Source organism: Phaseolus vulgaris, chromosome 1 (assembly GCF_051622355.1).
Source record: "Phaseolus vulgaris cultivar YP4 chromosome 1, ASM5162235v1, whole genome shotgun sequence".
Classification (NCBI taxonomy): Eukaryota; Viridiplantae; Streptophyta; class Magnoliopsida; order Fabales; family Fabaceae; genus Phaseolus; species Phaseolus vulgaris.
The window spans coordinates 50,715,571-50,731,172 of record NC_143498.1 but is presented as its reverse complement, the minus strand read 5'-3'; the positions used below and the strand labels follow the sequence as shown (position 1 = coordinate 50,731,172).

Below are 15,602 nucleotides of genomic sequence, written 5' to 3'. Positions count from 1 at the left end.
GAACTGCAATCGTACAATGTTAAAGAGAACATAAAAATAAGTTAAACTCGTGAAGAAAGGGAATGAATATATATACAGGTTCGAGTAAAATGAAGGGCACAAGAGTTTGAAGTGGAAACTCTCATCTACTCTGTAAATGAAAATATAACAATTCGTTCCATGTATCTGGAACCCCTGGAAGACACCAATGGCTACAATCTTGAATCCTAGAGGACCGTGTTTTTCTCCCATAAATTGATGGGTGACCATCGATCCTATATGCTGACAAACTAGTTATATTCAACAATGTCACAGGAGTTTTCATTTGCTTTATTATCTGCTCTACCATTATGTTCTTCTCAGGATAACTAGTGCTTAATAAGGTTTCATTCAGAGGAAGAGTGGCTTCTGTACAATGCCCTCCAGAATTCCAATCACCACCACTGTTGCAAAGGATCAACTTCACTAATCAGCAACTCTTAACATCTTACACTTCGGGAAATACAAGAGCCATTAGAACGAGTGAATATCAGAAACAAACCTGAAATGTGATGGTGCTGAACTTCGAAAGAAAACTCGGGTTTTTCTGTGATTGATGTGTCTGTCCACCCATGAAGTCCAAGTCCTTAAAGCTTTCCTGAAAGCTGTGGAAACATTTAGCTGGGGATGAACTAGACTTCCTTCTTGGTAGTAATAAATCCTGTTAGAGAATCAGAACTGTTGGATAAAGATCTGACAAATACTAAAACACGCATTAGAATCTGAGTTATCTGATTTGATGTTTGTGTGAATTTGGTGACTGCACAAAAAATCCATTTCCTGAATAGAACACCGTTCTTTTTTGGTAAATATTTTAGGCTATCTTAAAGTTTAGGAGACATGTCAAGTTTAATCCTTTCTCTAACATTATTAACACAGTGAAATACCCTGATTTATAAAGTTATTTTCTATTTTCTATTTCAGCAATTAGGAATCATGTACAGTTTCATCCTTTCTCTAACATAATTAACACATTAGCAAAGGTTTCTAGGCCTAGAAACAAAAGCATCAAGAAAAGTGCTAACCCAGCTTTTGTTTTGTGATGTGACCACCAATGTGCAGTGTTGAAAACCAAAACATCAGCTCCCCTCCATCTTGATGAACCGTGATCAATGGCATCAATTCGCAAGGTTGGTCTTCGTTTCTGCCCAATTCTTGCCTTGCTTTCATGAACTAAGAAATGACTGACATAGTATTCAACCGTACATTGATAATCCTGCAAGGTTGAAAGTGCAAGATATGAAAACCTAATACTCCAGGGCCAGCTATACATCACAAAATCTAAGTACGGTTCTGCAGAATTACCAGAAACCTGAAACTATAATTTCCCTTCTCTTTGGTAATTTTCCTTCCACGGGTCTCATACACTCTCGATGGATCTTTAATACCACCCAATAACATGCACAACATCGATTCCCATTGGTTCCTATTAATCGAATCACCCACAAAAACAAGCCGTTTCCCTCTTATCAACTCCAGCATTTTAGTTGCATTGAACCTTCGCCAAAAAATCACAGTACCAAAAAGCAAAACTTTCATTTTCTTCCTAAATACTGCATCAGTAGAAAAGAAACCAAGGGAAAAAAATCCCAAAAGATTGAAATTGAGAGTACCTCGGAATGTCACAGTCTTTGGGCTGCCATCTCCACTTAGAGTAGTCTCTATCCAATCTTCCATTCCCCACACAATCAAAACCTTCATCTATGAAAGGACACGAATCTTTGGAATAAAGGGCATAGCTTTCATCAAAAACCCAATACCCTTTTGTTAAATCACACCCTTCAACTCCCTTCTGCTCAATCTTCTTCAGAAAAGGAACTTGAGTATTCCCATCTAAAGCTACTATCTTCTCCCGCTCGTTGCTGGGTACCCTCTCAGGCGAAGTTCCATACTCTCGCAGTGCCGTGAAATTGACATTCGAAGCACCAACATGGTGTCGTACCGGTTCAGATTTGGATCTGGAGTAGCTTTTCTGGGTCCTGGCAAGACGGTTATCGATCAAAGCTGAAATTTTCGCACCACCCACTGTGAAGTTTTTGGTCAGGGACTGAACAGATAAAGGTGGAAGAGCCACACTGTCACCGTCACCAACAGAAGAAGAAGAAGAAGATGATGATGAAATATTAGTAGTGAAAGTTGAAGAAGATGATGATGAAGTATTAGTAGTAAAAGTTGAAGAAGATGATGATGAAGTATTAGTAGTAAAAGTTGAAGAAGAAGAAGAAGAAGAAGAAAAAGAAGTGTTGAAGTGAAGATGAATCTGTTGGTGAATTGAAGGTGCGTAATTGGTGAGCCAGGTGGTGAAGGTGGAAAGGAAGAAAATCGATGAAAAGATAGTGAATGAGAAAACCAAAAGCCTAGAGGGTTTGAAGGAGAAACTTCTCTGTCTCTCCATTGCCCAGAACTGTGCTTCAAAACGAGTCAATGTGTAGTGCCATAGTTCATGCACAATGATTAGGGAAAACTTGCAAGAGAAAAACAAAACTAAATATTAATTAGTGTACAGAGAAATTAAAGCCAGAAGCAATGTTAGTCAGAATAGGGTGGTTGATTCAGAATAATAAATCTCTAATTTTCTGATAAACAGTGTCCATCACTTCATGGTGCTGATCTGGTGATGGGACAAAAAAGTTCTTAGTTTATTTTTCGTAAAGGAAATGCGTATGGTGATAAGTTGGCTAATTTAGGATTTATTCATAGAGAATTATTTCATTGGTATAATAGACTCCCAACTAGTCTGTTCTTAAAATTCTTTATGAATAGTTATAATCTACCTATGTATCGTTTGTGTTAACATATGGGTTTTGGTCTAATCCTCCATATTTTTGTATTTTTTTTTCTTTCTTTAATAATATTTTTTTTCATGTGATAGCAAATGATTGTTGTTACTTGAGGTGTCAGCTTATCTGAGATGTCAAGTTACATAGTGATGTCTTTATAAAAAAAAAGAGAAAAACGAAAAATAACAATATATTTGTAGGTACATAGAGGCTACATACCTACGTCCTTATCTACTCTGATTTTGTCTACACTCTGAGGTCTTTTCCCCTACCTGAGACAGATATACATATTTTAACTTTTTAAGTATAATTTTTTTAAGTGATTAGCTATAATATTTCAAAATATATATATATATATATAAATTTTATCTTATAAATTAATTTTATAATATAAATTTAAATTTTATTTTAATATAATATTTAGTCTAATAAGTATTTATCCATTTAATCAGAACACCATATCAGGATAATCTGAAATATATAATACATAATTCCAGACATAATTGTTATCAGATTATTTACCATATATAATTTCATGCGAATTGGAGGATCTCAATCTAAAAATTATGAACTATGAGGGAATATGTAATTCACTCTTTGACAAAAACAACGTTCAGCATTTTCTTAATTATTTTACTTACTTTCTCTAACTAAACCCTCATGACTCATCAACCACTTCTTTTAATTATTTTAAGATGGGAATAAAGTTGAAGCTATATAGTGCACTCTACTCGTAATCACGTGCACCGTATCATTATTCCTCGGCGATGCATTTGGAACAAAACACGTTCAGGCCCTATTATTAAAGGAAAATATTTCTTTCACACTATAAACATTTTTACTTCACACCACATTATAATAATATAATAATATTTTTTTTTAAATTAGATATAATTAAAATATTATTTTATTGATTTATGAAGTGGATTTTGTTTACTGTTTATGGTAACATATCACAACCCATTATTAAAATAATTATTTTTCTATGCTTTGGATTTTATTTTTCGTTACTTCCATTTAATATTCTTAAGAAAACTATTAAAGTATTACAGTCTGTATTGGAAAATATTATATATTAATATTATTGTACAGCTGTTGCATGGTCGACAAGGTTTTTCCGTGGAAACAATTATTTTGGTGTATACGAACTTATTAATGGGATTTTACGTTAGCCGCACAACATAATCCCAAATATTTTTATAAATTCAATTTAATTTTTTGTTTATTATTTTTATTTCTCATTGTTTTCAGAAGCATTGGCCATGAAGTCTGTTGAAGTTGATATTGAAAATATTTTAAATTAAATTAAGAGAGAGTTCTATGGTTAAAATTAAATTGAAGTATTTCATAATTTGAAGTATATATTTTTTAATTCTTAGAGATTAGTAAACTATACATTTTAAAATAATTTTTTTAATTGATAGAGTGTCATGCTTAATTTAGTTATTCTATTTGAAAATTAAACCAAACCATTCGATTGAATAAAAAATAAATGTGAAAATTTTGGAACAAATAAGTTTTGATGAAATATGGATTTGTTTCTGATTATTTTTAATCTGTTCTATTTTCAGCATTCCTAATCCTCGTTACCACGATGAAAAATGAGGAAGTTATATATTTATAGAAATGTGAAAGATAATTTTGAATATTTATTTAGAAATGATAGAGGCGATTTATTAGCTTCAGCGTCGAAAAAGTTGGACATGTGCGTGGACACGTTCATAGTCGTATTATTAACGCCCACTGAGAAACCGATAACTTGTTGCTTCCTTTTGCTTTAAGGCCCACAGAAATTGGGCCTGTATTTCAGCCCAAACTTATTTGGATTGGGCTAGAAAGGCCCATCAGAAATGCCGAGGAAGTTCATAGTGTATATACATTTTTTTCCTGTACTCGTTGTGAAGAAGAGATCTTCAGCCTGAAGCAGTGGTGAGTTCTCTAATTTGGTTGTGTTATTATATCTTGGATTCTTGTTTAAGTGCTACGTTTTCGATCAAATTCTTAATGCTGATGGGATTATTCATTCTGTTGGTTTCTTTTATTATACATTTTCGGTAACTTTTGAGGATGTGTAGCTATAACTTCTATTTCATTTATTAGTTTCAACGACAGTTACTTGGACAATATTGATGTCAGAGATGGTGTTTGTTTTAATACAACTTATTTTTCTTCCCACTCAGCATGTTCTTCATTAGTAGCCTAGATCCGAACCGTGGGATGAACACGAGTCATATTTCATCTCTGTAAATCTGATTTGATCTTATCCTTTTTATGTTCTTACTAACAATGATAATAGTGTCACTTTGTTTTATTTTGTCTATTTGTATCCGAATCTAATCATAGGTTGAAAACTACGATCCTAAAATTAATTTATTAATTTGTGAATTTAACTATTAATGACATCAGATATAAGGAGAGATGAATAACATTACTGGACATAAGAAGAAGAGGATAATCGAGACAGAACAACAACTCATACTAAAATTAAATTTTCTAGTTGGAAGACCTCATTTTTAGTTAAAAAAAATTGTAATAGAATAATTGTATGCAGTAAACCTTAAAAACAAATGCATTTATAAAATTATTAGCAAAAGCAAATAGAAATAGTAATTATTTTAAAATTAAATTCATCCAAGTTTATACTATTTGATCATGATTTCTAAGCGAAATCTGTTAGTTTTACCGAGCAAATTTACTTTTATATTATTGCATCCATCCCCCAACACCTTAATTGCCTAATCTTATTTTTATTTTATACACACTCTTTATTGGGGTTATGAAGGGAGAATATCAAACTTCTTACTTTCACTATTATATATATATAAAAAAAAACTCTCTAACAATTATTCAAGTGTCTTTGTTTTTTTTTTCATGCCTTTTCCTTTACTTTTCATGCATTCACTTGACATCAGTCTTAGGAGAGTTTGAAACTACATCTACATCTCAGTTTTATACATTATTAATTAAAAAGGCAGGGTTTTGTAACTTGTAGAATTGACAAGTTTAAAGACAGTGAAGCAAATGGCTGGTCCTAGGATTGCTCATGCTACTTTGAAAGGACCAAGTGTTGTGAAGGAGATAATTATCGGAACAGTGCTTGGTTTAGGTGCTGCAAGTTTCTGGAAGATGCATCACTGGAATGAAAAGAAAAAAATCAGGACATTTTATGATTTCCTGGAAAAAGGTGAGATTAGTGTTGTGAAGGAGGAAGAATGAAAATGGCCATGTTTTCTGCCAAAGCACTTCAATTTTTTGCATTTCTTTCTCTTGGCATTCAATTGGCTCAAAATATGTACTTGAGCTGACTTACTCTAAGATTAATAAGGATTTTGCACCAATTGTTGATGTGTTTAATATTCTTTTCTCTATTAATTTTTAACAAGTTTTTACAACTAATGAAGTGTTTCTACAGGATTGCAGAAGCAACATACTTAAGTTGCGTGTTGTTTTTTTTTTGTTGTTAAACTTTACAGTACAAACTACAAAGTTAGGTATTAATGGAAAAAATAGTGGACTATCGGCGGACGAAATTTAATTAATAGAAAACTTTAAAATTTTGATCGTTGGATTAGTAAATTTTCGCCATGTAGATTGTTATGAAAACTTCCAATGGTTTAGTCGTCAACTAATACTTTAGTCCTCGGATGAATACTTTAATCACTAGGCGAGCTAAGTTTTCACTAGGTGACTAAAATATGTTGAGTATGCACCTTTGAGTGGACAAGCAAAATAATAATTAGGCAAATTACAATAAATGTTTAATTTGTTGGGCCAACAAAGTGTTAATTGAACGAGAGAGTATTTTCTAAACTTAAAAAAAAATACATTTTAATTTTTTTTTAAATGTTAAAGTTGGTTTATCTTTCACTATATTGTCATATTTGATATGTTGAATTTGAATATTATAATATAATAGATAATTAAATGTAATTTATTAGCATTTAACTTGAGTTATATGTATAAATGAAATATATGATGGTGTGATTGTGATATGTGAAAACATAGTTATTTCCAAGATAATATTACGTTGAGATGTATGTCATCTATTGAATTGGAGATTTATGAATAAAAGTTTCTACCTCTACTCATATTGAAATCACATGAAAGAAAATGTTAACAAAAATTCATAAAGAAAATGTTAACAAAAATTCATATGACCTAATATGCCCTATACCTAGTAGATTATAGAAATTTACCCGAACATGAGGAGAGAGATGTTCTTCTTGTAGTTTTGTTGTAGTCACAACAAAACTGAAAAAAGTGTAACAAATATGTAAAATGTTTGTGGTAGTGGATATTAATAGTATTCTGACATTGAGATGCAACTAATGAGTTAATGAGTTGATAGTAATGAGTTGATGACTAGATGGTTTGATAAGTAGATGATGTTGATTAAATTAATAATAGAGATTGTATTCATTAGAATAAATTAATAAAAATATGAATGTAATGTGTGAATGGAGGTGTGGGTGGGGTGATGGGAGTGTGGGTGGCTGTGTTACACATTACACACAGTTATAAAGAGACAAAAAAGATACTAATTAAGTAAAAAGAATCACAACTCAATGATTATGAAGGAAGATACTAAACAGCATAGGAAGAATAAGTGGTGAGTTTGGTTATTCCTCAAGTATATTAGATTGTTTGTTTTCAGCTAAGCCTCAAAAGAGAGCCTTGTGAAAACACGAGCAACAGATGATGAATCATATTTGGCAACTTACCACTGCACCAGCAATGCTATTATTGCAACTGTAGTTTTTAAAGGATCATTACATGACATCGTCAAGTGCTTTTGATATCCCCGTACTTGCAATGTAACCGATCCCTGTCAATCTGAACGTGTTTCATCCTCACATTGAAGGGCGTCTTGCAGCTCTGTCTTCCACATGCATCATTTGGATGATTCTATTCTATGTTCGGATAATTCTTCTACATCATTAAAGCTCAAGGTTAAAAGCATGCATAGATGGTAAAAATAAGCACTAATGTGTTTTAATATTGTCTAAATTATTTGGTTGCTTGTCTAAATTTCAATGTTTTATATCCAAGTTCCAACATTTAATAAATATGCTAATTTGACTCTTACAATTACTCTGTACTTTTGCATTCCCAACATTGTAAATATCTTACTAAGATAATTACACATCAAAACTGTCAACTCAAGAATAATAAAATTACTGTAATGACCAAAATAGCGTCGTATTAGAAACACTAAAAAAATTGAAAATGCCAACTTCGATACGGACTAATTTTGTAGGTACCAAAAAACTTATTTAACTCTAAATTTAAGGCTAAAGATGTGGTTACCACAAAGATGACCTTGGCAGAGAATGAAATTCTTCATATTCAAGCTCAGACACTTCTCTGCTGCCACCTCCGCTGGTGGCAACCACTTTGTTTTCAGCATTTGTGGTTTCTTTGCTAACATCTTCTTTGACTGTGGCAGTTTCATGGTCTTCTTCTGCAACAGAAGTGTTAGACACGCAGTGTTTATGCAACCATCTATCTGTTTCCCAAAGTACATGCATGATGCTTTCTCTGGCAGTGTAACCATGACTCTCATGAGGCAGAATGACCAGCCGACTAAGAGCACCATGACCCTTCAGAGCGTTGAAAAACCTGTCTGACTGCATAGCAGGACAAAGGGTAAGCAGAATGCAATTGGATAACGAAAGATCCCAGGATTCTTCCTCCAAAATATAAAAACACAACAATAACAATTAATTGATGACAGAATATGAGAATAGCTAAGGTAGGAATTCCTCTCTTACCTGCATGGTTAATGTTCCTGGATTATTGTCCTCTTCCCCGTGAATAAGCAAGATGGGTTTCTTAATTTTATTAGCCGACATAAAAGGACTCATCTCAACATAAGTATTAGTAGCTTCCCAAAGAGTTCTGTCTTCATTCTACAGAAGGACGTGGAGGAAGACATAAGACTTTAATTCTAAAGTACACTCAAAGTCACAAGGTAACATGTAGTTCAAAGAAGAGGGTGTGAAAGCAGATTAAAGGGAACTGTAGGACATAAGAAAGACAATTTATGGGTACTAGAAGAAAGAAAAATATAAGCCATTACAAGAAGTACCTGAAAACCAAAAGGAGTAAGTGTCCTGTTGTAAGCACCAGAACGTGCAATTCCACAACAGAAAAGATGAGGTGCGTGTGCCAGGAGGTTAGCAGTCATGAACGCACCATAGGAATGTCCACCAACAGCTATTTTCTTTGGATCGGCTACCTAGATGTGACAAGTGAACCCGCCGAAAAACAGCTTCAGTCACAATATTTCAATGGACCAACAGATTTATATTCTCCATACAATAAAAATAAAGCTCACCCCACGCCGGATAACTTCCTCCACAGCAGCCTCAGCACTTGCAACCAATTGTTCTACATAACTGGAATGTGGATATTTGGTTTAAAATCAGATAAACTCTACAGCTTTATTAGTTGAGGTATGATTACTTAACAGCAAAATTTGAACACGCTGAAGAAAAGAACAAAAGAAGCCACAGTCTCGTAGGTCCAAAAATTTGAAACTCCAATTTGAAGAGAAAATAAGATTGAAATTCATGGGATTGAACAATTATTAGTGATAACTAAATGGTAAAGATCCCACAGCAGTAACAATATCATTATCAAGTTACCTATCATTTGCCTCTTCATCACCCTCACCAATAATAGGAATGGTAGGCCCAGATAGAATTGCAAACCTGCAGTATTTTTAAAGTATTCAAAGAGAGGTCCATCTTATAATTCACAAAATATATATTGAATTGGGAACAGAGAGATCAAGTAAAATTATGCTAAATAAAAAATACCCAAATGAAACCCATTGTTGGCAAAGACAATCAATACCTTCTAGCCAGCCAAAGGAGGGCTGATGTGGAACCTATCCCAGCAAATTCATTTGGTGAACCACGAACTTGTCCAGCAGCATCTTTACTCTTGAACTCTCCAGGGTAAGACCAAACCAGGCATGGCAAAGGACCATCTGTTGATGGATTGTAACCCGGTGGCAGATATAATGTAGCAGTAAGTTGAACCCCATCTTTTCTCTGATACCTGACCATCTCTTTCTGCAATGATGCAAGTTGAGGGTACGGATGAGGGAAATTTGTAACCTGAACTATCTTTTTATCCGGCCAGCCAACAAAGTAATATTGGGTGTTTTCAGTTTTTGACTCTTTAGAAGTCAGTATCTTCAGCTTATCCAAATGCAAATCACCTTCTTCCTGATCAGACATTAGAGCAACAACAGTCTCATAATACTTTTCTTTATCACTCTCCCAGATCCGTTCTGTTTTGCGTGTATTTCTGAAACATTTTGGTTCAAACCATCATATATGAGAACATGTCAGAAGCAAAATAAGAAATTTAAGACACTTACATGTCAAACAGATCAAGGAATGGAATGTTCCCTTCTGGTGTAGCACCAGTTCCATTCAGTATAACATATCTTCCTTCATCACTGGCCTTTTTTATCCTTGCAATGATGTATGTCCCAGCTTGAGTTCTCCGCAACATAGGAGAGCCGGGATCAGAGTACACATCCTCTGAAGATCTATCAAATAGGATGTCTGGAGCTACATCTTCAGACCCAGGAGAAACTAGCCATGTTCTTATTTTACGAGTTTTGTACCAAGACTCATACACCAGAGCCAGAGAATCATCACACCAAGAAACCCCTCTGTACATATAGGGAAAACAAAAACAGTGTCCAAGATTTTAGAATATAAGCACAATATAATTGTATCCATATATCTCTCAACTCAACCCTCCCCCACCACAAAAATTAAAAATGAAAAAAGAGTGAAGTGTACTGTAAGCATGGTAAGAAATTATCTTAACTGCTACTTAGATATTCATACCATGAACTAGACATAAAAACAAATAATAACTCGGACTATTCTTTACAAGTACAATTATCAGTCAAGACTATGAAAGTGACATGCAAACCAACCCAAAGGTTGGTCATGATGATCAAGAGTGCAAACAGATATGACTAGTAAGTACAGCATTAGGATAGACAATTTGAGAATGGGTAAGACATGGCAATGAAACTAGTGTAAACTATAAACCTCAGCAAACAGAAGCATATTTGCAATACTAAGAAGCAACAACTTATTTCGAAAGGATCAAATAATGTCCATATATGTCACTGTGAATACACTGACAAGTACATAAATTATAGAGAGAAGAAACCAATGTAAATCAATAAGTTGTATCCATACCCATAGCGGAAATCAAGCTTGTGGAATATCGTTGGCTGTTCACCTTCTAGAGGTTCAGCAAGCTGTGTATAAACTATATCACGAGGAGAAATTTCAACCTTCGCATCACCTCCATCTTGAGTTTCTACCCTGGAAACCTCAAATGAAGCAATTTAAACAGATTAAGAAATCACAAAAACAAATCCATATATAATATGGGACTATAAAAACACCAATGTAAATGATGAGAACAAATTCAGAATTTTATATTGAATAGAAGAATTCCCAATTATGAATGAATGATGAAACATCTATTTAAGAGAAACGCCTAGAAGTCTGTTGAAGAAAACAACCATATGTAATCCAACATAGACAAACAACTAGTTCTTCAGTAAGAGAAAGGAACATAAACCTATATTTGAAATACATGAACATAATATTCCATGAGCACACCCTCAAATGCGTGTTATTTTGGATGGGAGGCTGTGAATGTACTTTATCCTCTATTCAAGAGTGTATAAATATCCAGGTTATTCCATTAAACTCTCAATCAATAACATAAACAATTCCATACATATATAATTCATACATCAAGTTTGTGTTCATGCCCTCAAGTGCATATTTAAGACATGTGCAAAAATGTATGCTTGACTATAGACCTGCATGATTGCTCTTGTAAAGTACATGCTTTATTTGCATGCGAATGAATTTTAACACTGAAAAGACACAGTAGGGAAGTTTAATTTTTAAGCACTTCTAAATTTCGAGAGAAAATAGTGAAAACAAAGTCAAGGACATTTAAAATGTCTATTTTAAAAAAATGTCTTTTTAAGTTTAATAAAGAATAGTAATTGTTAACTAAAAATAAGTATAATAACTTTTAATGTCCACAATGTACTGCCACAGCAGTAAACATAAATTCAAATTCAAATCAGTACCAGTAAAGTGTTGACGGCTTATCAGCTCTCCAATTAATGGAGCGCATCCCTTTTCGCACACTATTGGATGCAATTGGAATGTCCTCAGCAAGGGGCAAGTCACAAAGCTCCCTGATTAATTTTCCCTCAGCACTCCATAACTCTACCTTCTTTGGAAATCTTCCACAAGGTACAATGAAAGAGTATGGCCTGTGAATTGAACTAATCAAAATGTATTTGTGATCTGGGGAAGGGTCCATAGAGGTATAAACAGCCGGTGGAGCAATTTCTTTTGCAGAACCATCCAAAGAAACTAAAACAAGCTGTGAGGTGGCATAGTAGTCAAACAGATCTTCGTCATATTCATCCTTCAGCAAATCCTGGAATGTTCTTACTTGAATAATGTTTTTCTCCTCATTAGATTGAATTTTGGGGCCAGCAGGAACCAAAGGTTTATTTGGCGGAGCTCCACGTGAGGATGGAATGGTACAAACAAGCAGAGAAAAATTATTTACCCAAACATAATTGTCAAAAACTGCATTCAAATGTACATTTGGTGACTGAAACAATTGTCTGGCTTTCCCTGTTTTCACATCTGCAATCCACACTGTGAGTTTACTGCTATCATTATCCTCCTCATTCACTCGAATGCTAAAGGACAAATGGCAACCATCAGGGGACCACGAAACAAAATTTATTTTAGCACCATCAGGGAAACCGTGCACCTCTATCTCTGGCCCTAAGGTGCCATCGGGAAGAATTTGATGGATCCCTATACCTGTGTAGAATGACATGCGACTCCTAGTATTGCACTTTCCATCAATACGTACACCAGCCAACTTTTTCTCCGGCCTTGCTATTTCTGCCAGTGGAGGTAGAGCTCTTCGCTTGAGAAAGATAATTTTGTCCCTGAGTGGTGAAAATGACAATGCAGGTACAGGTGGAGCATCGACTATTTTACTGATCTCAGGTGGAGGAACACGATACTTTGTTCCTAAAGTTGACTCATCTAGTATTGGTCAATCAAAATAAAGGTTAGCATCTAGAAACAATAAAGCAATCTAAACTATATTATAGATGTGAATATGAATTTTACAACTATATCTATGTGAGGCTCCAATACAAAAAGATTAAGGAGTATATGATACAAAATGAAGTGAATCTCTTCACTTAATATACCAAACTATTCAGGAGCTCAAATCAAACCTCGATCGTTGTTCATATAAAACTCTACGCTATCGTCAGTCAGAAAAAAGGTAACATATCATCGAACTACACAAAATTTCACTAGCTGCAAAATACTTTAACTATTGCAAAATAAGTTCATTAATACAGTTAATGGTGAATTAACAATCGGTTATTCAATTACGTCGATAGCTATTATAATTTCGTATTTTCACCGTATCAGCTACTTAATTGAGTAAACTAGTACAAAAATCATGGAGCTGAAATTTTACTCTAGGTAACCGATCAACCGCATGAATATGCGTCAAGAGATTAATAAGTATAAGGTCATCAACACACGACGCTTCCGGATTCGAAACACTGTAAGAGGAAAAAACAACAGCACATAGTTTTGCTGGATAAACGCAAAAACAGTGGCGAAGAAATGAGTGCTGAGCTAACCTTCGTAATCAAAGGAAGTAGCGGCGGTGGCAGAGGAAGAAAAGGAGGCAGCGGAGTCCTCAGTAGGCGCGGCACCGAGAGGCGCTAGATTGCGCAACCGCGAAGAAGCCATGGAAGCGAAGTTCACAGCGGTTCGGAGACGGAGCGGAAGAGCGAGAGGAAGAAGAGAGGGATTGGAAGAGAGCGATAATGGCGAAATGGGGAGAAGACTGAAGCGATGGTACAATTTATGGAGTCGCATCATTGATAAAATAAAAAAAAATTATTCCTGCCGTGATATTTTTTCTCTCTTCGTCTCTCGGTATATCCGTAGTTGGTCAGTCTTCCAGTACCAATTGCCTCATTGCATTTCGATCCTTATTAATTTTATTACATAATAAGTTAATATTTTAAATTAAAATTCTATCGATTTTGACAGTTTGGTTTGTAACTGCACATAAAACGGAATGCTCCATTCCGTTTTAGTAGATAAGAAAAAGAACGCGAAGAGGAGAAATTTAAATAAAAAGTTTAAAGACAAATATTTTAGTAGAAATGAAATGCGTATTTGCAATTGATAATTTTATTTTTTGTTATTAATATTATTTTATAAATATTAACTATTATTATTATAAGAAAAAATTGAAAAAAAACACCAATAATCAATTGTGAGTGAAACCATAAGATATTATTACCTTTATGTATATTTTTTTCTCACGTACACATAAATTTTATCTTCTCTTTTGTTATTTCTTATTTTATTTTATTTTATATCTTTATTCATCCAAACCATTATTCATGCTCTTAAATCACTGAAAACCTCCCTCTCTCGGTCAAATCTAGTGTTGACATTATTTATCAGGTACTCGTTAATATTTATGAACTCCCTTTTATCATTAATAACATCTTTAATATTATTACAGGTATCAATAAAAATAATTAATTCAATTTTTTTTCAAAACAATATTGTTAATTTACTAAGTTTACTCATAATATTAGTGATTTTAAATAAAAAAAACAGTATTCGTTAATATAAAATACACATTCATAATATTTAAAAGAAAAAAATGTCTTACAATGATCATTATCTTCCCTCTAAATTATGTCTTATATTTGGGAAATAATTGAAGTATTATTAGTAGGATCAATCTAACTTAGACAGTGTTAACCAGAGAAACATCTTTTTCTGCCTGGATTTAAATTATTCAAGCAAATAGTTAATTATTTAGATTTTTATTTTTTTTTTAGTTACTTATTCAAAAGTGTTTGATAAGTTAAATAAATGAATTCAAACTTTTTATTAGACTCGATTGTTTAAATTATCTGAATTCAAAATTTGAAAAATTGATACTAAGAACTTGTAAATAGCTCATGTTTTATTGAGATGTTACCCTTCGACTTTCACTAAGAAATCTTCTAAAAATCCTAAATATCCCTGAAACTAGCAATAAACACATAATAATAGTAACTCTTCCTAACATTTCAAAAGAATACTAGGTGAATTTGTCCTAAAGGAACAATGTGATTCTATGAGTAAACGAACCCAAATATGAGAATAAGGAGCCTCACGAAATATTTTTTTATCAAGCTACAAAATGGAACTATATTCCTTATAAGATTCCAAACAAGAATAAAAAATTCTATCAATTTATAATTTGTATACAGGCTCAACCGAAATAACTCCAAATATGATAGAAAAGATCGTTCAATCATTTGTTATTCAAAGCTGCAAATATCAAAGGTTCTCTCATTATTGGAACCAAAATCTATTAACCAATAAAAGATTTTCACGCCTCTTTGATTTGATTACCAACAATTCTGGTATAAAATACTTTTAGAAACAAACAAACCTTCAACAGTTTTAGTTATTGCCGTTAGGGACCCATTAGCTTATGAACTTCCTGCTTATGGTTAAATATTAGAAAAAATATTATAAAATTAACCTCAGTCCAGTCACGGTACATATAAAATGATTAAGTTTTTATTCTACCATGGCCATGTATATATGTGTACGAATTACACCAACACAAACCTATCCTATTTTGAAAATTCTATGTTTAAGAGTTGAG

The 15,602-nt window shown here is 33.4% G+C and overlaps 3 protein-coding genes across 10 annotated transcripts; 1 reads left to right on the top strand and 2 right to left on the bottom strand.

The window, feature by feature from the left end:
* Positions 1–50: 50 nt before the first annotated feature.
* On the bottom strand, positions 51–2,584 carry TBL6 (TRICHOME BIREFRINGENCE-LIKE 6). Of its 4 annotated transcripts, none has more exons than XR_016514470.1 (5): positions 1,632–2,584; positions 1,324–1,516; positions 1,044–1,234; positions 521–711; positions 51–422 (listed from the first exon to the last, which is right to left on the bottom strand). XR_016514470.1 is itself a non-coding variant. In XM_068617699.2 (5 exons), exons 1-5 carry the CDS (start codon positions 2,411–2,413, stop codon positions 122–124), a joined length of 1,626 nt encoding a protein of 541 aa, XP_068473800.2. In that variant the 5' UTR covers positions 2,414–2,584; the 3' UTR covers positions 51–121. The 4 variants fall into 4 exon arrangements, 1 of the variants encoding a protein (XP_068473800.2); XM_068617699.2 differs by having other exon boundaries at positions 521–679; XR_016514472.1 differs by lacking the exon at positions 1,324–1,516 and having other exon boundaries at positions 1,632–2,519.
* Positions 2,585–4,688: 2,104 nt separating this feature from the next.
* Positions 4,689–6,150, top strand: LOC137814790 (cytochrome c oxidase subunit 5C-2). The gene is made up of 2 exons (XM_068617698.2): positions 4,689–4,727; positions 5,791–6,150. Exon 2 carries the CDS (start codon positions 5,820–5,822, stop codon positions 6,012–6,014), a length of 195 nt encoding a protein of 64 aa, XP_068473799.1. The 5' UTR covers positions 4,689–4,727; positions 5,791–5,819; the 3' UTR covers positions 6,015–6,150.
* A 1,189-nt stretch (positions 6,151–7,339) lies between these two features.
* LOC137814789 (Prolyl oligopeptidase family protein) lies at positions 7,340–13,916 on the bottom strand. 5 transcript variants are annotated; one of them, XM_068617697.2, is made up of 11 exons: positions 13,555–13,916; positions 11,950–12,937; positions 11,033–11,161; positions 10,189–10,488; positions 9,657–10,115; positions 9,446–9,511; positions 9,136–9,196; positions 8,887–9,036; positions 8,570–8,707; positions 8,106–8,425; positions 7,340–7,727 (listed from the first exon to the last, which is right to left on the bottom strand). In XM_068617697.2, coding segments are annotated over exons 1-11 (2,856 nt in total). In that variant the 5' UTR covers positions 13,799–13,916; the 3' UTR covers positions 7,340–7,726. The 5 variants fall into 5 exon arrangements, with proteins under 5 accessions (XP_068473798.1, XP_068473797.1, XP_068473795.1 ...); XM_068617696.2 differs by having other exon boundaries at positions 7,340–7,724; positions 13,555–13,913; XM_068617694.2 differs by having other exon boundaries at positions 8,118–8,425; positions 13,555–13,913.
* Positions 13,917–15,602: the final 1,686 nt, after the last annotated feature.

What these genes read in the sequence shown, in the direction of transcription:
- TBL6 (XM_068617699.2), bottom strand. Translation starts at nt 2,413, where the DNA reads ATGGAGAGACAGAGAAGTTTCTCCTTCAAACCCTCTAGGCTTTTGGTT. An exon ending in AAAGACTGTGACATTCCGAG is followed by an intron (nt 1,517 to 1,631) that starts GTACTCTCAATT and finishes TTTTTGGCGAAG; the next exon opens with GTTCAATGCAACTAAAATGC. An exon ending in CATCACAAAACAAAAGCTGG is followed by an intron (nt 680 to 1,043) that starts GTTAGCACTTTT and finishes ATTCTCTAACAG; the next exon opens with GATTTATTACTACCAAGAAG.
- LOC137814790 (XM_068617698.2), top strand. Translation starts at nt 5,820, where the DNA reads ATGGCTGGTCCTAGGATTGCTCATGCTACTTTGAAAGGACCAAGTGTT.
- LOC137814789 (XM_068617694.2), bottom strand. Translation starts at nt 13,798, where the DNA reads ATGATGCGACTCCATAAATTGTACCATCGCTTCAGTCTTCTCCCCATT. An exon ending in TACTTCCTTTGATTACGAAG is followed by an intron (nt 12,938 to 13,554) that starts GTTAGCTCAGCA and finishes GACCAATACTAG; the next exon opens with ATGAGTCAACTTTAGGAACA. An exon ending in AAGCTTGATTTCCGCTATGG is followed by an intron (nt 10,489 to 11,032) that starts GTATGGATACAA and finishes CTATATGTACAG; the next exon opens with AGGGGTTTCTTGGTGTGATG.